The sequence below is a fragment of the Stomoxys calcitrans genome, chromosome 4 (assembly GCF_963082655.1).
Source record: "Stomoxys calcitrans chromosome 4, idStoCalc2.1, whole genome shotgun sequence".
NCBI lineage: Eukaryota > Metazoa > Arthropoda > Insecta > Diptera > Muscidae > Stomoxys > Stomoxys calcitrans.
In genome coordinates, this window is record NC_081555.1 from 140,712,088 (window position 1) to 140,735,380 (window position 23,293).

A 23,293-nucleotide genomic window follows, 5' to 3' on the forward strand; every position below is an offset into this window, starting at 1 on the left:
GATAAATACTACTGCGATTTATCAAAAAAAGAAAAATAAACACAAAACATAAACAAATAAAATAGATCAATTTTGGGTGAAAATTTTAGTCTTACGAATTTCGCACCGGCAATTAGTAGCGTTCCGACTCATCACAATAATAGTGAAGGAAAATTTCATTAAGAAAATAGTTTAACTTAAAACAAGTTCTAAATTCACTGTTAGAATAAAACGGTAAAAAAAAACTATGGCTTCTCAACCGGCCAGGGTTATAATTGCCTCTAGGGTAATAAGTGGCCGAAGTCAAAATGGAGACAGGACTAGATGTTGCTGCTGCCGTTTCTCAGCTGTTTTAACGTTAATACCAGGTAAGTTTTAACAAAAAAACAAATTTTTTTTTAAATTTTTTCTAAAGACAAAATTTCCGAGAACCTTTCTCTAAAGACAATATTTCTTAGAAAATTCCTTTAAAGACAAAACTTCCTTCAATTTTTCTCTTAAGACAAAAATTCTTAAAAATTTTTTCCAAAGAGAAAATTTCTATGAAAATTTTCACTGAAAACTAAATTTCACAGAAATTTTCTTTAAAGGCAAATTAATTCTGAAATTTTTTTCCAGAAAATAAATTCAAAAATGTTTTCCTAATTTGGATTAAAATTTTCTAATTCCAAAGAAATTTTACTTATATCCAAGAAATTATTTCTTATTTCACAGAAATACTTTCTAATTTCTAAGATATTTTTCTAATTTCAAAGAAATTGTTTCCAATTTCAATCTACGCTAGTTGGGATGGTTGTAAAGCAACATGATTCATGATTTGACATCGCTCGTTGATGATATTTCTTGGTCGAAATTGAAATCGCGATACGGCATAACCAGTCAATGCTTCTGGCAACATCACACTTTTGCTGACTTTTAAGTTTTTTGCTATACTTATCTTTGAATAGAATGCATTAAGCAATGGTCTAAAGCTGGACAATTTCCTGCAATGGAATCCAAATTTGGAAGAATTTTTGTTAGTTTCTCTTTCGAGACGAGCTTTGTTCTTTGCAAATAGAAAAGGAAGCCAGAGATCGCAACACACACCAACCACTATGGGACGCGTTTCGTCTTTGGTTAGAAAACTTTTCAACCGTCACACAAGCTTCAAGGGCCGTATGTTGGTATGTTGCATTTGTATCGTATTTTTTGCGAAAAAGTCTCTATAATACAAATACCACGTTATCCACACTCGAAAACCCTGTCTGTTAGCTGTACTTTTCCCAATTTCATTTAATTTCCAAGAAATTTTCTTTATGCACGAAATGAACAAGAAATTTTCTAAAATTTAAGATTTTCGAGAAATTTTCTTTCAAGAAATATTTCTAAGACATTTTCAGTTAAAGCAAAACTTTTCCAAAAAATTTTCGCTACATACAAAATTTCTCGAAAGACAGAACATACAGCAATTTTATCTAAAAACAAAAATTCGTAGAACATTTTTTAAAATCGAAATATTCCCAAAAACTTTCTCTAAAGGTAAAATTTGTTAAAAATTATCAGTAAGCATAAAATTTCCAAAACCTTCTCTCAAAAGAAAAAAAATTGTCAGAAAATTTCTTTAGGGACAAAAAATTTTCCTTAAAGACTAAATTTACCACAAATATTCTGCAAAGACAACATTTTCCAGGATTTTCTCTAAAGAAAAGATTTCTCAGAAGTTTCCTATAAAGAAAAAGTTTTTCTTTAAGGACAAAATTTGCCAGACATTTTCTCTAAGAACAAAAAATTTTCGTTAAAGGCAAAATTTCCCAGAAAATTTCTCTTAAAGCGGAATTTTAAAGAAATTTTCTCCAATTTTTTTTTTTTTCTAAAAATTAAAAAAAAAATTTTTAGGACAACATTTGAAGAAATTTTCTTTATATATAAAATTTGCTGAAGTTTTCTGTAAGGACAAACTCTCCCAGAAATTTTCTTTGTTTGTTTCTCGGTTTGTTCGTGTGTTCCTTATAGACTCAAAAACGGCTGAATCGATTTTCATAAAATTTTCACCAAAATTTTCACTGCAAAACGTGGTGAAAATAGGGTACTGAATTATTTGATATCTGAAGGGGGGGCGTACCCTCCCCCTTAACCAAATTTTCAGAAACTCCAGATCCCGGTGATGGATAGTGCGATTTAAGCGAAATTTTGTGTCCTCTCTTATAGTAACCTTAAAATAATATTTTGGTATTCAAATTTCGGATGGGGTACCTAGAGGGGCCGCCCCACCCTAAAACCCATCAAATATATATTTAGATCAATCACGACAATATGGGACTCAAATGAAAGGTATTTAGGATAAGAGAACGTATCTGATATCCTTTTGTCGGACTAAGTGTTAGGGGGACCCCCCACACACCCCTAATCTGACATATATACCGACCATGGCAATATGGGACTCAAATGAAAGGTATTTGCGAGTAGAATACAAATCTGATGGGACAAGTTTTTCGGGGTCAATCCCATCCCCAAATAGGACTTATTTACTGAACATGGCAATAGGGGGCTTAATTAAACGGTATTTGACTGAAGAATGCGAATCTGATATCCATGAGTGAGGCTAAGTGTTTGGGGGGCCGCCCCTCTCAAGAATAGCGTCCCCAGTGTTTGGGGGATATATATATATAAACTCCCCTTAGACCAATGGCACAATGGGTTTTAAAAAATAAATTTAAAAGTAGAGCACGATGCTGATATTTTTTCTAGGCTAAGTGTCTGGGGAACCACCTCTCCCCAGAAGAAACCCCTAAATTGGCCACACATATTCACCAATTATGGCAATATCGGTCTCAAATGAAAGGTATTTGGGAATAGAGCACAAAATTCATACCCACTTTCGGGACCACGTTTCTGGGGGTCCACATCACACCCTCAACCCACCAACCACCACCCTGGGGCCCTTCCCACTACCAAAATTCATATGAGAATATCGGGCTCAAATGACGTCCTTTAAGAATGGGGTACATCTTACAACCAAACTTAAATGACCCTAAACCCTTAAAAAAATTTACAGATATTTTTTCTAGGGACACAATTTTCATGAAATTTTTTCCAAAAAAAAATTTCCATGAAATTTTCTCTAAAGACAAAATTTCCATGAAATTTTCTCTAAAGGCAAAAACGTCCATGAAACTTTCTCTAAAGACAAAATTTCGATGAAATTTTCTCTAAAGACAAAATTTCGATGAAATTTTCTCTAAAGACAAAATTTCGATGAAATTTTCTCTAAAGACAAAATTTCGATGAAATTTTCTCTAAAGACAAAATTTCGATGAAATTTTCTCTAAAGACAAAATTTCGATGAAATTTTCTCTAAAGACAAAATTTCGATGAAATTTTCTCTAAAGACAAAATTTCGATGAAATTTTCTCTAAAGACAAAATTTCGATGAAATTTTCTCTAAAGACAAAATTTCTATGAAATTTTCTCTAAAGTCAAAATTTCCATGAAATTTTCTCTAAAGACAAAATTTCCATTAAATTTTCTCTAAAGACAAAATTTCCATGAAATTTTCTCTAAAGACAAAATTTCCATAAAATTTTCTCTAAAGACAAAAGTTCTGTGAAATTTTCTCTAAAGACAAAATTTCCATGAAATTTTCTCTGAAGGCAAAAACGTCCATAAAACTTTCTCTAAAGACAAAATTTCGATGAAATTTTCTCTAAAGACAAAATTTCGATGAAATTTTCTCTAAAGACAAAATTTCTATGAAATTTTCTCTAAAGTCAAAATTTCCATGAAATTTTCTCTAAAGACAAAATTTCCATTAAATTTTCTCTAAAGACAAAATTTCCATTAAATTTTCTCTAAAGACAAAATTTCCATGAAATTTTCTCTAAAGACAAAATTTCCATAAAATTTTCTCTAAAGACAAAAGTTCTGTGAAATTTTCTCTAAAGACAAAATTTCCATGAAATTTTCTCTAAAGGCAAAAACGTCCATAAAACTTTCTCTAAAGACAAAATTTCGATGAAATTTTCTCTAAAGACAAAATTTCCATGAAATTTTCTCTAAAGGCAAAAACGTCCATAAAACTTTCTCTAAAGACAAAATTTCGATGAAATTTTCTCTAAAGACAAAATTTCGATGAAATTTTCTCTAAAGACAAAATTTCGATGAAATTTTCTCTAAAGACAAAATTTCGATGAAATTTTCTCTAAAGACAAAATTTCGATGAAATTTTCTCTAAAGACAAAATTTCGATGAAATTTTCTCTAAAGACAAAATTTCGATGAAATTTTCTCTAAAGACAAAATTTCGATGAAATTTTCTCTAAAGACAAAATTTCGATGAAATTTTCTCTAAAGACAAAATTTCCATGAAATTTTCTCTAAAGACAAAATTTCCATGAAATTTTCTCTAAAGACAAAATTTCCATGAAATTTTCTCTAAAGACAAAATTTCCATGAAATTTTCTCTACAGACAAAATTTCCATGAAATGTTCTCTAAATACAAAATTTCCATGAATTTTCTTCAAAGACTTCACAGACTTTTAAGAAATTTTCTCAATATACACAAGAAAAAAAAAATTCAAAAAAATTCTATTAAGACAAAAATTTGAAAGAATTTTCTGTTAACCTCCAAGTTCCCGTGAAACTTTTTCTAAAAACCATATTTGAATAAAATAGCGTCAGTGTCTAGTCTATGTCTATATCTTATATATGTGTGGAACCAGTGTGCATTTGTAATTACTGGATATACAATATTTACATCACTAAGTAATAAATACTACCAAGATTTATTAAAAAACCACAAAATATACACAAATAAAATAAGTCAAATAATGAATTTGTAGTCAAAAATTTCAGTCTTGTGTGGGCAGTTAGTAGCATTTAGAGTCGGCACAATAAAAGTGGAGAAAAATTTTTTTTTGGAAAATTGTTAATAATTTCTAGAAAAGCTCTAAGGACTTCTTTTTAAAAGAAACAGCTATGACAACCACGGTGGTCATTAACGCTGATTCTACAAATAACGAAAACCAAAATGAAGGCAAAAATGGTTGTTGCTGCTGCTATTATCCAGCGACAAAAAAATGTATACCAGGTAATTTGGATGTGAGGAGGATAACAAGTAAAATTAAATATGGAAAACTAAAGTGAATGTGAAATATTGGAAGGATTTTCTTAAAGAGAAATATGTAAAGAGTTTATATGTATAACTCACCTGAACCACAACAACTGTCTGGTAAGACTTAAATCTGCAAAATAAAAAGAAAACAAAATGAAAAAACCAGATCAACAAAAAAAGGAAAAAAATTTATAAATTTTCTTTTAGAGAAAATTTCATCATTTTTTTTTTTCTAAAAAAATGTTGAGAAAAATTCATTTAATTGATTCTTTACAGAAACAGTTGAAAAAAATTATGTTCGCAAAAATTAATTGAAATTTGTTAAATAAAATTGCATAATTTTTACAATTTTCCATAATTCCATATTTTTTTTACGAAAGAAGATTTATAAACATTATTTTTTTCGAAAAAAATTTTAAAAATTTTTCGTTAGAGAAACATTTATACAAAATTTTCTTTAGAGAAAAATACATAAAAATTTTTTCTTGAAAGCAATTTTTTTATGAATTTTACGTTCGTAGTTACCCATTGAGCGAAAAATGAGCTTCGTCCATAAAATGGAAGAAGCGCGCGTTGAACTTTCTGAACAGAGCACGCATTTTGATAAATAAAGATTTATGGTTAAATTATAGACCAAACTGAAGATGTTTGGCAGTGAAACAAAACACAAAACGTGCTTGAGCTGTTTAAACTAGTGTTGCCAAAAAGATAGAAGCTACAAAATCACCCTTTATATCCTGAGTTTAGAAAGTGGGTCTATCCTCCGAATCTCCATTGCGCCCAATGTAATGGTTTAAAGCACTGTCTGAAATACCGTACACCGGCAGTCTAAGAGGCATATCGATGTCGAGTGTCTTTGAGTAGACCCCCAATCCTGTCACTGACTTCATCTTGGAGCAGTTATCGAAGATCGACATCTCATCCCAAACACAGCATCCGCCTCGCACTCTTCCCTTCCAGGCAAATGAATCCGAAACAATCCATCTCGAATCCGTATCGGAGACTGGTGGTCTGAGACCCACCTCATCCTGCATTCAGAATCGAACAGTGGCCGTATCCGCGTTCTCTCAGCATTCCACGTTTCCTCAGCCTAAGCGGTACAGCCCCAAATATATAGACCTCAACCGGTTACATATTCAGCATCGCCTTTAGCCCCGCCTGCGGTGTGGATCAAAACGGCCCCTTGATCCCGACGAAGGCCATTCTCTGCACATTTCGAAGTTCCCTGCTTCGTGTACACTTCTCCACAGTCAGTACTGGTCTCACAGCGGCTGTGTACATCCAGAATATCATTTCTGACTCCCCAATCCCCACCGGACATCCTTTTGCAGGAGTAGAAGGCGTACATCGTGTACACAGTGGCCGTGTACATCCACAATATCATTTTTGGGCTGACTCCCCAATCCCCACCGGACATCCTTTTGCAGGAGTAGAAGGCGTACATCGCCTTTCGTCGATATTGCTTTACCAGAATAGTTTCGAGTCGAAGACAAGCACTAGGTATCTTGCCTCCTTTGACAACTGCAGATTGGTGCCGTACAAATACGGGAGTCCGAAATCCAGTGTCTTTGGGCCGACTCCCCACCGGACTTCCTTTTGCGGAGTACAAGGCATACATCACCTTTCAGCGCATTTACTCTGTATTCCCTTACCAGGACAGTTGCGAATCGAATACGTCTAGTCGTAGATATCTAGCCTCGTTTGACAACTACATAGTGGTGCCGTGCAAATACGGGAGTTCGAAATTCGGTATCTTTGGGCTGACTCCCCACTCCCTACCGGACATTCTTTTACAGGGATAGAAGGTTTACATAGCCTTTCGGCACCTTTCCTCCGTATTGCTTAACCAGGACAGTTTCGAATGGAGTGCTATACTTAGATATCTAGCCTCCTTTGACAACTGTAGAGTGGTCCCGTGCAAAGATGGGAATCTGAAAACCGGTATTTGCGGGCTGACACCCCACTCCCCACCGAACAAGCTTTAGCGGGTGTAGAAAGCATACATAGCATTTCACGGCCTTTCCTCCATATTCCTTTGCCAGGAAAGTTTCGAATCGAGGACCAGCCACAGGTATCTCGCCTCCTTTGAGAGGTTTCGTACAAAGACGGAAGTCTGAAATCCGGTATCTTATCCATCTCGATAGCATCCACAGTGACCTTTCCACAATATCACTGATTATCAACAGAAATTTGCCTCGAATCAATAGGACGGCGTTGTTGTTATTGTAGCAGTGTGTTGTACACTGAGGCGGCAACCCTTGCCGATGAAGGACTCCATCGAGTCAATCTAGACCTAGATATATAGCCTCCTATGACAACTGCAGGGTGGTCTCGTGCAATACGGGAGTTCGAAATCCAGTATCTTTGGGCTGACTCACTCCCCAGCGGACATCCTTTTACAGGGATAGAAGGTTTACATTGCCTTTCGGCACCTTTCCTCCGTATTCCTTTACCAGGACAGTTTCGAATCGAGAATTTGACCTCGATATCTAACCTCCTTTGACAACTGCAGAGTAGTACCGTGCAAATGCAGGAGTTCGAAATCAGGTATCTTTGGGCTGCATCCCCGCCCCCACCAGACATTCTTTTACGGAGTAGAAGGCATACATCGCCGTTCAGCGCAATTGCTCAGTATTCTCTTACCAGGACAGTTTCGAATCGAGGATTAGCCTTAGGTATCTCGCTAACTTTGACAACTGCAGAGTGGTTCCGTGCAAATACGGGACTCCGAAATCCGGTATCTTTGGGCTGACTCCAGTGGCAGTGGAAGGAATACATCGCCTTACATCGCTTTTCCTCCGTATTTCTTTACAAGGACAGCTTCGAATCCAGCACTAAGACTAAGTATCTTGCCTCCTTTAACAACTGCAGAGTGGTCCCGTACAAAGACGGAAGTCTGAAATCTGGTATCTTATATCTCCTAGTGAAGATCACCAGCTCCGTCTTTCTGATATTAGTCCTCCGTCCATTTCTCGTAGCCCATCTCGATAGCCTCCACAGTGACCTTTCCATAATCTATCTGATCGTCGACAGAAATTTACCTCGAATCAAAAGGACGGCGTTAGTATTGTCGTTATTGTAGCAGTGAGGAAACTTTTTTTTTTAAAATGTTCTCAAAAACCCTTGCCGAAAGCTTTCTTCGGTGTTAAGAGCAAAGAGTTTCCTCATTTAGACAATTTTTCCTATATCACATATTGACCGATTCGGATAAACTTGGCATGGATGTTGTTAGTCATAAGATAGGGTTTTGGGAGAAGTTTTAGCCAAATCATGTAAAAATTTAGGCTTCTAAGGGTTCGAGAAGGGATTGGTTTATATGGGAGCAATATCTGTTTATAAACCGATTTGGATCCTACTTGACACGGACGTTGGAAGTCTTAAATCAAGTCCGTGTTCCAAATTTCAGCCAAATCGGATGACAATTGAGGCTTCTAAGGGCTCAAGAAGTCAAATCCGGGGATCGGTTTATATGGGGGCTAAATCATACTTGACATGGATGTTGAAAGTCATAACTCAAGTCTTTGTTCTAAATTTTAGCCAAATCGGCTGAAACTTGAGACTTCTAGGGGCTCAAGACGTCAAATCGGGGATCGGTTTATATGGAGGCTATATCTGTTTATAGACTGATTCGAATCATACTTCGCATGGATGTTGAAAGTCATAACTCAAGTCTTTGTTTCAAATTTTAGCCAAATTGGATGAAAATTGAGGCTTCTAGGGGCTCAAGAAGTCAAATCCGGTAATCGGTTTATATGGGGCTATAACTGTTTGCAGACCGATTCGGATTATACTTGGCATGGATGTTGGAGTTCCCTACTCAAGTCTGTGTTCCAAATTTTAGCTAAATCGAATGAAAATTTAGGCTTCAAAGGGATCAAGAAATCAAATCCGGAGATCTGTTTACATGGGGCGAAATCCGTTTTGACTGATAGGGATAATACTTGACATGGATGTTGAAAGTCATAACTCAAGTCTTTGTTCCAAATTTTAGCCAAATCGGATGAAAATTTAGGCTTCTAGGGGCTCAAAGAGTCAAATCAGGAGATCGGTTTATATGGGGGCTATATCCAAATCTGAACCGATATGACCCATTTGCAATCCCCAATGACCTACATCAATAAGAAGTATCTGTGCAAAGTTTCAAGCGGCTAACTTTACGCGCTGGACCGCTATCGAGATTTCGACAGACGGACGGACATGGCTACTTAGACACAAAATGTCGAGACGATCCAGAATATATATAATTTATGGGGTTTTAGATCAATATTACGAGATGTTACTAACGGAATGACTAGTTTTGTATACCCCCATCCTATGGTGATGGGTATAAAAAAACTATAAAAAAAAAATATAAACTATAAAAAAAACTAAAAAAAAAAAATATATAAAATTTCCAAAAATATTTTTCCAAAGACAAAATTTACAAAATTGCCAAAATTATGTCCACTATACAAAAAGTTGATCTATGAATTCTTTTGATACCAATGTACATTGGTCATGAATATTCGATATCTGTAAGTTACCGCGCTAACTGATAAATACTACTAGGCTTAAGTAAAACAAAAAAACGCACACACACATACAACATAAACAAATAAAATAAATCATTTTTGGCCAAAAATTTCATTCTTATGAATTTGGCATGGGCCATTAGTAGCATTTCGACTTGCCAACATAAAAGTGGAGACAATTTCATTTAGAAACAGTTTAAATAAGTGAAAAAAAATTAACGTATCTACGATACAAAAACAACAATGGCTACTGCTCCCTCGACCTTTGTAATCATAGGAGCCGCTGCTACCAATAACCAAAGGCAAAATCGAGGAAAAAATGGATGTTGCTGTTGCAATCCGATAGCGGCAATAACATTAATACCAGGTAATAAGGAGTAGAACACACCAAGAGTAGTGAGGATAACAAAAAATAGAAGTATAGATGTGACAAAAGATTTGTAAAAATTAAAAAAATTCCTAGCCATGGGTCATGGGTCTGCCTCACTGCCACCTATACTAAATTTAATGAAACAAGTAAAAAGGGGGTAAGTTCGTCCGGGCCGAATCTTATATACCCTCCACCATGGATCAAATTTGTCGAATTAGTTTCCCGCCATCTCTGTTGTGCTGTTTCAGGCTATAGACCGATTCGGACCGTCCTTAACACGTACATTGGAGGTTATGGGAGAAGCCGTTGTTGAAAATTTCAGCCATATCGGATAATTATTGCGCCCTCTAGAGGTCCAAGATGTTAAGATCCCAGATCGGTTTATATGACAGCTATATCAGGTTATGGACCGTTTTAAACCATACTTAGTACAGTTGTTGGAAGTCTTAACAAAAAACTTCATGCGAAATTTCAGCCCAATCGGATAGGAATAACGCCCTCTAGAGGCTCAAGAAGTAAAATAGAGAGATCGGTTTATATGGGAGCTGTATCAGATTATAGACTGATTCGGACCGCATTTGACACGTACGTTGGAGGTTATGGGAGAAGCCGTTGTTCAAAATTTCAGCCAAATTGGATAGTAATTACGACTTCTAGAGACACAAGAAGTCAAGATCCCAGATCGGTTTATATGACAGCTATATCAGTTTATGGACCGTTTTGCACCATACTTAGTACAGTTGTTGGAAGTCTTAACAAAACACTTCATGCCAAAATTCAGCCAAATCGGATAGTAATAACGCCCTCTAGAGGCTCAAGAAGTAAAATAGAGAGATCGGTTTATATAGGGGCTGTATCAGGTTATAGACTGTTTCGAACTGCATTTGGCAACATTTGTTCAACATTTCAGCCAAATTGGATAGTAATTACGCCTTCTAGAGGCTCAAAAAGTCAAGATCCCAAATCGGTTTACATGACAGCTATATAAGTTTATGGACCGTTTTGCACCATACTTAGTACAGTTGTTGGAAGTTATAACAAAGCACTTCATGCCAAAATTCAGCCAAGTCGGATAGGAATTACGCCCTCTAGAGGCTTAAGAAGTAAAATAGGGAGATCGGTTTATATGGGAGCTGTATCAGGTTATAGACCGATTCGGACCGCATTTGACACGTGCGTTGGAGGTTATGGGAGAAGCCATTGTTCAAAATTTCAGCCAAATTGGATCGTAATTACGCCTTCTAGAGGCTCAAGAAGTCAAAATCCCAGATCGGTTTATATGACAGCTATATAAGTTTATGGACCGTTTTGCACCATACTTAGTACAGCTGTTGGAAGTCATACCAAAGTACGTCATGCAAAATTTCAGCCAAATCGGATAGTAATTGCGCCCTTTAGAGGCTTAAGAAGTCAAGACCCCAGATCATTTTATATGACAGCTATATAAGGTTATGGACCAATTTCCACCGTACTTGGCACGGTTGTTGGAAGTCATAACAAAACAAGTCGTGCAAAATTTCAGCCAAATCGGATAAGAATAGCGCCCTCTAGAGGCCTAAGAAGTCAAGTTCCAATATCGGTTTATATGGCAGCTATATCAAAACATGGACCGATGTGGGCCATTTGCAATCCCAACCGACCTGCACTAATAACAAGTATTTGTGCAAAATTTCAAGCGGCTAGCTTTACTCCTTCGAAAGTTCGTGTGCTTTCGACAGACAGACGGACGGACAGACAGACAGACGGACATGGCTAGATCGACTTAAAATATCATGACTTTATCGGGTCTTAGACGAATATTTCGAGGAGTTACAAACAGAATGACGAAATTAGTATAAACCCATGCTATGGTGGAGGGTATAAGGAAAAAACCAAAATCAATAAAAACAAGTAAAGGCATTAAGTTCGTTCGGGGTCAACTTTGGATACCCACCACCTCGGGTATATATGTAAACCCCTTTTCGTCACAATCCGGTGAAAATTGGATAACTTGAAGCACCCAAATTCGGCAAGGATATTGAGTGGTCTAATATTCACTATTCAATTTTGTGGAAGAAAATATTGGTCTTTTTGGCAGCTATATCCAAATATAAACCGATCTGAACCATATTAAGGTCAGATAACGGGAGGCTCAGAAAAACTCGCTGTTTCAAATTTCAGCAAAATCGGATAAAAAATAAAGCTTTTATGCGCTTCAGAACCTTTATCGGGAGATCGGTCTATATGGCAGCCTTATCTAATAAAGTCCGATCAGAACCATATTTAGGTCCTGTGTTAGGAGGCCTTAAATTACCCACTGTTTAAAATTTCAGCAAAATTGGTTAAAAAAATAAAGCTTTTATGGGCTTCAGACCCTTTATCGGGAGATCGGTCTATATGGCAGCTATATATAAATATAGTCCGATCTGAACCACATTCGGGTTAGATGTTGGGAAGCCTTAAACGACTTACTGTTTCAAATTGCAGCGAAATTAGACCCTTTATCGGGAAATCGACCTATATGGCAGCTATATCTAAATATAGTCGGATCTAAACCATATTTGGGTCAGATGTCGGGAAGCCTTAAACTACTCACTGTCTCAAATTTCAACGAAATCGGAAAAGAAATAAAGGATTTAAGGACATAAAGGGTCTATAGCGGCAGATCGGTCTATATCGCAGCTATACATAAATATAGTCCGATCTGAACCATATATAGGTCGCATGTCAGGAGGCTAAAAATAACTTACTGTTTCAAATTTAGCGAAATCGGTTAAAAAAAAGTTTTTATGGGCTTCAGAACCTTTATTGGGAGATCAGTCTATATGGCAGCTATATCTAAATATAGTCTGATTAGAACCATATTTAGGTTGGATGTTGGGTGGCCTTCGCCTACTCACTGTTTCAAATTTCAGCGAAATCGGATAATAAATAAAACTTTTATTGGATTCAGACCCTTTATCGGTAGATCGGTCTGTATGACAGCTATATCTAAATATAGTCCGATCAGAACCTTATGTGGGTCAGATGTCGGGAAGCCTTAAACTACCCACTGTCTCAGATTTCAACGAAATCGGATAAAAAATAAAGCATTATAGGGCATAAAGGGTCTATAGCGGCAGATCGGTCTATGTCGCAGTTATATATAAATATAGTCCGATCTGAATCATATTTGGTTGGATATTGGGAGGCTTAAAACTACGCTCTGTTCCAAATTTCAGCGAAATCGGATAAAAAATAAAGCTTTTATGGGCCTCAGACCCCTTTTCGGCAGTTCGGTATAAATAACAGCTATATCTAAATATAGTCCGATCTCAACTATATTTGGGTCAGATGTCAAATTTCATCGAAATCGGATAAAAAATAAAGCATTTATGGGCATTAGACCCTTTATCGACAAATCGGTCTATATAGCAGCTATATCCAAATATGGTCCGATTTGGCCCGTTCAAGAACTTAACCAGCGTGCATCAAAAAGACGTATCTGTGCCAAATTTCAGCTCAATATCTCAATTTTTGAAGGCTCTAGATTGATTATAACAGACGGACGGACAGACGGACACACACACGGACACACACACGGACATCGTTAAATCGTGTTAAAATTTTACGACGATCCGAAATATATATACTTTGTAGGGTGGGAAATTGATATTTCGATGTGTTGCAAACGGAATGACTAAATGAATATACCCCCTATCCTAAGGTGGTGGGTATAATTAAACAATGAATAAAAAAACTTTCACCAAAAAAAGATAAAAATGACTAACTAAAATAATAATATAGCTATTGATAATATTTATCAGTAATATCGAATATTTATCGAAATTGTCAAACACAAAAATTCTGCAAAAATGAAAAAATTAATAAATTTTTTTTTTTAAGAATAAAATTTTCCTGGAAAATTTCGTGGCATTATATTAAATGATAAAATTGCCTAATAGTAAAAAAGAGACTTGTGCAAAATTTCATGACTATCGGACAATAAATGCGACCTGTCATTTGATCACAAGAATACATGGACAGACAGGCGGACAAAGCTAAATCGAATCAGGAACTGATTGTAAGCCGATCGGTATACTTATCAATAGGTCTAGCTCTTCTCCTTCTAAGCGTTGCAAACAAATGCACAAAGTTATAATACCCTCTAACACAGTAATGGTGCAGGGTATAACAATTAATCTGGAGCGTACGTCTCTCTTCGCTTACTCGCACCCTCACACTCTCTGCCAGATAGAAGAAACACAAGAGATAAACAAAGCATACGCTTCATCTCTTCGTGTAACAAAGACTATTTTGCTGTAAACAAAAGAATTTTACATTAAAAGATATCCAAAGTTCCTAATGAAACTTTGGATATCCACCACCGTAGATACAAATCAATTCTACAAGCAAAGAAATAAAACATTTGGAATGTCTTTGCGATAAACAAATCTTCTTATTGGAGAAGTATTTCTAAAGAAACTGTGTAACCTTTCCCTTCATTGTTGAACGTTAATCATGAATTTGCCACTTTTGGATTAAAAAGTGATTCCGTTTACTCTAAAACCTTAAGGCACTTTTTCTGTGGAAAAAAAATCTTGTTTTTACGGGCAATTCAAATATTCTTTTAATCTAAAATTCTTTTGTTTACAGCAAAATAGTCTTTGTTACACAAAGAGATGATCCGTATCAAAGAGGGTGAGAAACTAAAAGAGTTGGCATTAGAGCGAAATACGGCATGGCCAGTGACAAAAGTTAAAGACACAACACGATTGAGTTGCTTGCGATATTTCGTTTTTCCTTTTATTCCAACTTTCGGTTGCAAAGAAACAAAGCAAAATACGAAAAATGTTCGAACGAATGCCCGAATCAAAACAGAATAACCCGAAAATGTTGCAACCCTCAATGTGATTCCAATTGGAACACATGGAAAATGTTGTGTCTTTAACGCATGTTATTTTACGGTACGGGGAAGACAAAGCAGAAACCCTCTCTTGTATTATCTCACCCTCTTTGATCCGTATGCTTTGTTTAACTCTTGTGTTTCTTCTATCTCGCAGAGTGTGTGTGCGTGAGTAAGCGAAGAGAGACGTACGATCCAAAGATAAATTTTTATAACCTACACCACCACTGTGGTACAGGGTATTATAACTTTGTGCATTTGTTTGCAACGCTTAGAAGGAGAAGAGCTAGACCCATTGATAAGTATACCGATCGGCTTAAAATCACTGCCTGATTCGATTTAGCTATGTCCGTCTGTCTGTCCATGTATTCTTGTGATCAAGATACAGGTCGCATTTATTGCCCGATTTTCATGCAATTTTGCACAAGTCTTTTTTTTAACCCAGAGAACAAGAACGGTATGGATTTTGAACGAAATCGGTTCAGATTAAGATATAGCTCTCATATATATCTTTCATCCGATATAGCCTTTTAAGGCTGTAGAAGCCACAATTTTGGTCCGATCTTTACAAAATTTGGCATGGAGTCTTTTATTCAACGTCCTTATATATATTAGATATAGCCCCCATACATATCTTTTATCAGATATGGAGTGTTAAGGCTGTAGCAGCCATAATTTTGGTCCGATCTTTACCAAATTTGGCACGGAGTACTTTATTTGACGTCTTCATATATGTGAAACATTTTATGAAAATTGGTTCATATTTAGATATACCTCCCATATATGTTTTTCATCCGATTTGGACTTTAAAGGCTGCAAGTAACAGCAACATGTCAGATAAAGGAGAGGTATAGGGAGAAGAGGAGAGGGGAGAAACATCTATTCCACAAAAAGAAAAAGAAAACGGAAGTGTGAGCGGTTTGAGATGTACAGGAGTCAGAATGAAGTCCGGAAATTCTACCAAAGAATTAAACATCCAACTGATGGCTTTGGTGCAGGCACATCCTTCTGCAGAGATAAAGAAGGAAATCTTGTAACTAACACAGATAGCATGATGAGGATATGGAAAGAACATTTTATCCAACTGCTAGTGTCCGACGTTGACGACGAAGATGATACCACAGAACCAATACCTGCTGATGGTATAGAATGTTAACCTCCTAGTCAGAATGAGGTCCAAGTAGCAGTGACCCGTTTGAAGAACAACAAGGCAGCAGGAGCCGACGGGTTACCTGCTAAACTATTTTAGACCGGAGGCGACACGTGAATAAGGTGTATGGATCAGCTTGTCTAAGCAATCTGGCTAGAATAACGCATACCCGATGATTGGAACCTCAGCATACTATGTCATGTACATAAGAAAGAAGACAAGACGGAATGTGCCAACTACAGAGGAATAAGTCTCCTCCCCATCGCATACAAGATACACTCGAGCGTACTGTGTGAAAGATTAAATCCTAAAGTCAAAGAGAAAATTGGGTCCTATCAATGCGGCTTTAGACCTGGAAAATACACCCTAGACCAGATTTTCACACTGCGCCAAATCCTGGAATAGACCCGAGAAGGACAAATCAACACCTCCCATCTCTTTGTTGACTACAAAGCCGCTTGCAATAGCCCTATACGTTCAAAGGTATTTCAAGCCATGTCTGAGTCTAGTATCCCTGCAAAATTTACAAGACTTAGCAGGATGACACTTACTGATACGCGTTCCTCAGTGAGACTAGGAAAGAATCCCTCCGAACCATTCAATGCCAAACGAGGTTTCAGACAAGGAGAAACCTAGCCTATCGTGAGATCTCTTTAATATCCTGCTGGAGAAGATTATACGAGACGCAGATGTAAATAGATATGGCACACTAAACACAAGAGAACACATGCTACTCGCCCATGCCGACGAAATCGATACCATAGGTCAGTCACCGGAAGTAGTAGCTGCATCCTTTGAAAGAATCGAAAGAGAATCAGTGAAAATGGGTCTGGCAGTAAATGGAGTTAAGCAGAAATAGATGGCTTCAACTCCCAAAAAACCTTGTACGAGCCGATAAAGAAAATGGAGAAAGTTGGGAACCACAACTTTGAGATAGTCGACAACTTTATCTACCTTGGCACTGCCGTAACCGAAACGAATGACACCAGTTTTGAGATTAAGCTAAGAATACTACTGGCAAACAGATGCTTTTTTGGATTAAGTAAGCAGTTTAGAAACAAGGTCAACTCTCGACAGACAAAGATTACACTATACGAGATACTACCCGTGTTGTTATATGGTTGTGAGGCATGGGTACTTGTGAAAGCAGATGAGGCAGTGCTTGGAGTATTTGAGAGAAAGATTCTTCGTAAATATATGGACCAGTTTGCGTTAATGGAGAACATAGGCGTCGTATGAACCACCAGTTGTATGAGCTGTATGACGACGATAGCATAGTTAAACGTATCAAAATTCAACGGCTGTGTTGACTAGTTCATGTTGCCAGAATGAATGAAGAAGCTCCAGCAAAGAAGTCTTTTGAAGGTAAAAACGGTGGTACACGCAAACCGGGACGACCAAAAGCCCAATGGAAAGATCAAGTGGTGGGCGACACCTTGAAACTTGTGTCAGAGGTTATAAAATGAGCGCAAATGTTCTGTCATAGCCAATTAAGCAAACAACAAACAAACAGAATTATTTTTTTGCGTGTAGAGGACATAGTGGGCCTGGGGCTCTGTTTTCGACTGCTTGACCCTAATATGGACCTGCATGCGGAGATCCGGACGATCACGGAATACGTGAAGTGGTGTGATGTTAATTCGAGGACGCCGAGTGTGAAGATCTATAAGGACAGTTAACTGGCCATCAAGGCAATAACAACCAGGACGGTAAGGTCAGAAACAGTCTTGGAGTGTAAGAAGGAGATTAACACCTCCTCTGATAATGGCATGATCCGCATTGTTTGGATGCCGGGTCATAGCGGAGTAGGGGAGAATGAAAAACCAGACGATTTGGCAGTGAAGGCCAGAGGGCTGCCGTCAATAAACTTGATTAACCCGAAGCCTTCCGTGTCGACGCAGTCTAAGTTAAGGGTGTGGGCGACGAATGTGTAACTCTGTGGAACAGCGAAACGTTCGGTAGGACGATGAAAATCCTATGGGTAGATCCGGATCGTGAGAAGACGAGGCCATTTCTGAAAGGAGGTAAGAAGTAGGTCTGTATAGCTTTTGGTATCATAACGGGACACACAGGACTACGAGCTCACTTATGCAAAATCGGTGCGGCAAGTGATAGAATCTGAGGTAGGGCATGTGGGGAAGATGATGAGACGTTGAAGCACTTCCTATGCCATTGCCCGGCTTTCGCGGCTTACAGACACCGGCGCTTTGGTAGAGACATAATACCAGACATGAATCAACATTTTTAGTATTAAGAGCGCTCAGCCAGCCGATTACTGGAGTAGGTGTAGGTCCCTAGTGGCATGAGGCGGCGATTAGTGTTTTTTGTTGTGCCTTTCAAAATCCATTTTGAGTATGGTTCAAATCTTTCTATAACATGATGTAGCTCCCATATAAACCTATCTCCCGATTTGGCATCTTGAGGCTCTAGAAGCCGCATTTGTTATCAGCTCTGGCTGAAGATTTGTACATAGTGTTCTGTTGCGATTTGCAACAAGCAGGCCAAGTACAGTTCAAATCTGTATATAACCTGATGTGGCTGAAAAGAATTGCCACGGCGGAACTTAGCACATATTTTTCTTTCAAGGCCTTCAAATATCCACCATAACGTGATGGCGATGATATTAAGTTTGCCATTTTGTTTTGAAATACCTGAAAAGCCAATTCCTATACAATTTGGCTGCAACTTGGCAGCATACAAATATTTAATCTAATTTGAAATGTTTTTTCCTTTTCACCATTGCAGATATTTTCATCTTTTTCTCGGCTGGCATGAATTTGGCCTTGGGCTTAGGATGGGATTATTACAGCGCCTTTGGACCAGTAAAACATTTTCGATTTTCTTGGTTTATTGGAGTAATAGCTGGTGCTTTGCTGGCGCTGCTATTCCGCTTGGTCATAAGCAAACAATTCATAAGGGTAAGTCTAAGCAGTTGGGAACATTTTTAAGAAAATACAACTCACTTCCGCCGTTTACCTAGGTATTGGCTAAAATCTTAATTCTAGCCGAAGGTATACTCTTCACCAGTGCCCCCTACGATGAACAAGCCTTGTTAGCAGGACGCTATCTGAATGGCATTGCCGTGGGCTTATCCACCATAATATTTTTATTGCGCGCCAGCGAGATTAGCCCCAATCATCAAAGAGGATCTTGTCTGGCCATCGAACAGTACTGCATTTCGGTGGGCATAGCCATACAAATGATTTACACTTCGCAGTGGGCAGATGATACCAGGTTTCCGGCAAATCGTTTACATGGCATTCTAGATATTATATTTGCTGCTTGTGCCATTGCTTCGGCAGGGCGCTTTGGTTCCATTGAATCGCCTGTAGATTGGTTGTGGAAGGGTCAGGAGACCGCCGCCTGGGAATGTTTGGTTGGCCTGCAATACCCCAATGCAGCGGATGGCGCCACCAAAATCCGCCTGGAGGAACTTACCGAATATGTGCGTTATGAGGCAAATCTTTCGCTTATGGATGATATAAAACGTGGAGCCTTGCCTTTGGTTAAGATGATATTTTTCCGCAGCATGATTTTGGCCTTTAGTTTCTCGCTACCCCTCAGTCTGATACTGCAGCATAGTTCGGATGTTAACTACACAACGTGGCCTGCCATAGTTGCCGGATGCCTAAGGATTTTTGGAGGTTTCATAGCCCAAATGCAAATCGATTTTCTGGGTCGCAAATCGCCAGCACTATTTTGTAGCATTGTAGTGGGGGCTTTTGTGACTGGCATTGGAGGGATTTGTGCCGATTTTTTCAATTTACAAAGTGTCTATGAAATGTCTGTGGTCACCACTCTCTGTCTGCTCATACAATTCTTTGCCGGTTGTTTTGCCCCCTTCACATCGGCCTTTCTGGGTGAGGCTTTCCCTTGGATATTAAAGCCCTACTTTATGGCCATTGTGGTGGTGATGGAACAGATTATTCACATTATAGTCATCTGTACATTTTGGGAATTCAACAGTGGGCTATTTTTGGCTCCTGGTATTTTGATTATTGTTGTTTCCATGATATTGGCTGTGACTATGCCCGAGACAAGAAACACAAGCTTGATGGAGGCTCAAGGTCGTTTTCGCAATTTAATATATTTCAAAGCTTATTGAGTAGAGTAAAACAAAACAAACAAAAAATTTCTGAAAAAACCCAAATTATTTTTTTATAGCTTTATCTTTATTTTTAACATAAAACTTCAACATTTCAATAAATCGGAAATTTTGTTATTAACACATAGTCATGTTTTATTCAAGATCGTACGGCCTTAAATTGATATATTGGGTTGCCTAAAAAGTAATTGCGGATTTTTTAAAAGAAAGTAAATGCATTTTTAATAAAACTTAGAATGAACTTTAATCAAATATATAATTGCCATTTTGTTCCATAACCTTTTGCCATCTTCCTGGCAAATTTAGTATTCCACGCTCATAGAACTTCTGGCCTTTATCTGCAAAAAACTGAACCAAGTGCGATTTTATAGCCTCACCATTGCCGAAAGTTTTACCATTTAAGGAGTTCTGCAAAGATCCAAATAAATGGTATTCTGATGGTGCAAGGTCAGGGCTATATGATGGATGCATCAAAAGTTCCCAGCCAAACTTACTCAGTTTTTGGCGAGTGACCAAAGATGTGTGCGGTCTAGCGTTGCCCTGGTGGAATATGACACCTTTACGATTGACCAATTCTGGTCGCTTCTCCTTGATGGCTGTATTCAATTTGTCCAATTGTTGACAGTAAACATCCGAATTAATCGTTTGGTTCCTTGGAAGCAGCTCAAAATCTACCACACCCTTCCAATCCCACCAAACAGACAGCATAACCTTCTTTTGGTGGATATCAACCTTTGAAGTGGTTTGAGCTGGTTCACCATGCTTGGACCATGATCGTTTTCGACTAACGTTGTTGTAAACAATCCATTTTTCATCTCCAGTTATGATTCGTTTTAAAAACGGATCGAATTCATTGCGTTTAAGGTGCATATCACAAGCGTTGATTCGGTTTGTTAAATGAATTTCTTTCAATACATGTGGTACCCAAATATCAAGCTTTTTCACCAGTCCAAGACTTTTTATGTGATAATAAACGATTGATTTTGGTATATTTAACTTCTCTCCTATTTCACGCTCAGTTACATGACGATCCAATTCGATTAATGCTTTGATTTGGTCATACTCAACTTCATTTGGCCGACCTGAGCGTGGCTCATCTTTAAGTGAAAAATCTCCAGAACGGAATTTGCGAAACCAATTTTGACACTGTCTTTCTTTTAAGGCTTTATCACCATACACATCTCGTAACTTTTTAGCAACCTGCTCCGCGTTTTTTCCTTTACGGAAATAATAAAGTAAAATATAACGAAAATGCTCCTTTGTGGGCTCCATATTAAAATTGACGCTAAACAAACAAATGTAAACAAAATTTCGGGCATTTTTTTTTTTTAAAGCAGGCTAAAAGTAACAGCTGATAACTGACAGAAGAAAGAATCCAATTCCAGAGTCACAAGCCGTTGAAAAAATTTGTCAACGCCGACTATATGAAAAATCCGCTATTACTTTTTAAGCAACCCATATAACTCTAACTTTGAAAAAGGAGTCTAACATACTAAAGACTCTCAATTCCCAGAGATGGGTTTCTGTCCTATATGTAAACGATGTGAAATGCCGGAACATTCTATTAAGGAACAAATGGGATACTTCTCTTTAGTTTTTATAGCCGAGTCCGAAATACATCACATACAAGAAGGTTAACGCCAGCCTTAGCGAGGGGAAAACAATCGGTAAAAATGTTTTTTGATGGTCTGCAACTATTTCATTTGAGTCAAATACTGTCCCGATTGACCTACATGTCGACTTGGGTTCTTTTTTTCCATTGATTTTGTTTAATGTTACTTAAATTTCTTAATTATGACTTTTCTTCCAAAAAAATTAAATAACAACTGCAACAAATTTTTAAATTTATTATACAATATTAAAAAAAACACTGCTTTGCTCATCATAGTGTTTTAATTTTGCAAATTCATGTCATAATCAAGATCGTTGACCCCTCAAATGAAATATCATCAACCTCAAGTCAACTCAACATGTTTGGTTCATCATCACTTTAACTTGCCACTTGACAATTTCATTAAAAAAAAAATGCGATGGCAAAAAAAGTGAACCAAGATAAACAATTATGCCGATCTTTGATCTTCAAGTGCCTGATGATTTCATTATTTATGCGTGAGTGTTAAGAAAAGTCACACTAAACAAAAACAGCCCCAAACTCAACGAACAGTAAAGAAATGATGTAAAACTATCATAACAACCACCTCTATCTCTATTCATGCAATGGATGATTGTTAGAGAAATTGCTGGTCTTTTCTTTTCTGCCTTTCTTTATCAATTTATGTGACCGTCGGTGCCGCAGCAGCAGCTATGAAGAAGCAAATAATAAGACTAAGTTTTTTTTTTTAATTCAATTTGAATGGGCGTAATTAACGGACATGATGTGACAAAATATTTGCTTAACTCGATGACAAACAAAGTTTGAGTGACAGCTTAGCCCTCATCTTTCTCTATTCGTTTACTTAAATTTGCAAACTATGATCACAATGGCTTTGAATCAGCAATTACTGTCAATTTGCCATGAACTCAGGTTCATGGTGTGTAAAACAAAAGAGGATGAAGAAAAATATCGGGTAGTTGAGCTCCCAATCGGGGATAGAATCTTTTCTTTAGCGAATTCAATAACGCACAGCAAAATATAGAAATTAAAACATCCGCTATAAACTAAACTACGGACAAAATTTGTTTTCCAAAATAGCAAAACTGTCTGTCAAAACATTAGTTTTTGTCTATTTAAATATGTTAAACAGACTTGACTGCTGTTTTAGCAAACATTTCCGTTTGGTATACCCCATCCACAGATTCTTTATACACATAGATATCGCAACATTCGAAAGGAGGCAAAACTGGTTCGTAAATTCTATTCCTCTGCTAAGATCCACATTGAGTGTGGTGCCTACCAGCTTTGAAGCTCATTTCTATGGTATTTATATTTATAGTATGTGAAAGCTATGTATATGAAAGCTATATAATCTTATAGACCGACTTGAACCAAGCTCAGCAAGATTGTTCGATTTCGCGACAGAACACTAGGTTCAAAATTTCAGCAAAATCGAATAACAATTGCGGCTTCCAGTGGCTCAATATGTCAAATTGTGAGATTGGTTTATATGGGAGCTATAGCAGGTTATAGATTGATTTGTATCATACAGATGTTGGAAGTCATAGACAAAAACTCTATACAAAGATATGGCTAAATCTTATAAAAATTGAGGGTTCTAGGGACTCAAG

The 23,293-nt window shown here is 37.3% G+C and overlaps 1 protein-coding gene across 3 annotated transcripts; it reads left to right on the top strand.

The window, feature by feature from the left end:
* Nucleotides 1-93: 93 nt before the first annotated feature.
* On the top strand, nucleotides 94-20,092 carry LOC106088525 (proton myo-inositol cotransporter hmit-1.1). Of its 3 annotated transcripts, none has more exons than XM_013254086.2 (3): nucleotides 94-347; nucleotides 18,709-18,881; nucleotides 18,944-20,092. In XM_013254086.2, exons 1-3 carry the CDS (start codon nucleotides 227-229, stop codon nucleotides 20,066-20,068), a joined length of 1,419 nt encoding a protein of 472 aa, XP_013109540.2. In that variant the 5' UTR covers nucleotides 94-226; the 3' UTR covers nucleotides 20,069-20,092. The 3 variants fall into 3 exon arrangements, with proteins under 3 accessions (XP_013109540.2, XP_013109541.2, XP_013109539.2); XM_013254087.2 differs by lacking the exon at nucleotides 94-347 and adding an exon at nucleotides 4,844-5,044; XM_013254085.2 differs by lacking the exon at nucleotides 94-347 and adding an exon at nucleotides 9,729-9,946.
* Nucleotides 20,093-23,293: the final 3,201 nt, after the last annotated feature.

Coding starts and splice junctions, on each gene's coding strand:
- LOC106088525 (XM_013254085.2), top strand. CDS start 9,823: ATGGCTACTGCTCCCTCGACCTTTGTAATCATAGGAGCCGCTGCTACC. Junction 9,947..18,708: donor GGCAATAACATTAATACCAG/GTAATAAGGAGT, acceptor TCACCATTGCAG/ATATTTTCATCTTTTTCTCG. Junction 18,882..18,943: donor TAAGCAAACAATTCATAAGG/GTAAGTCTAAGC, acceptor CCGTTTACCTAG/GTATTGGCTAAAATCTTAAT.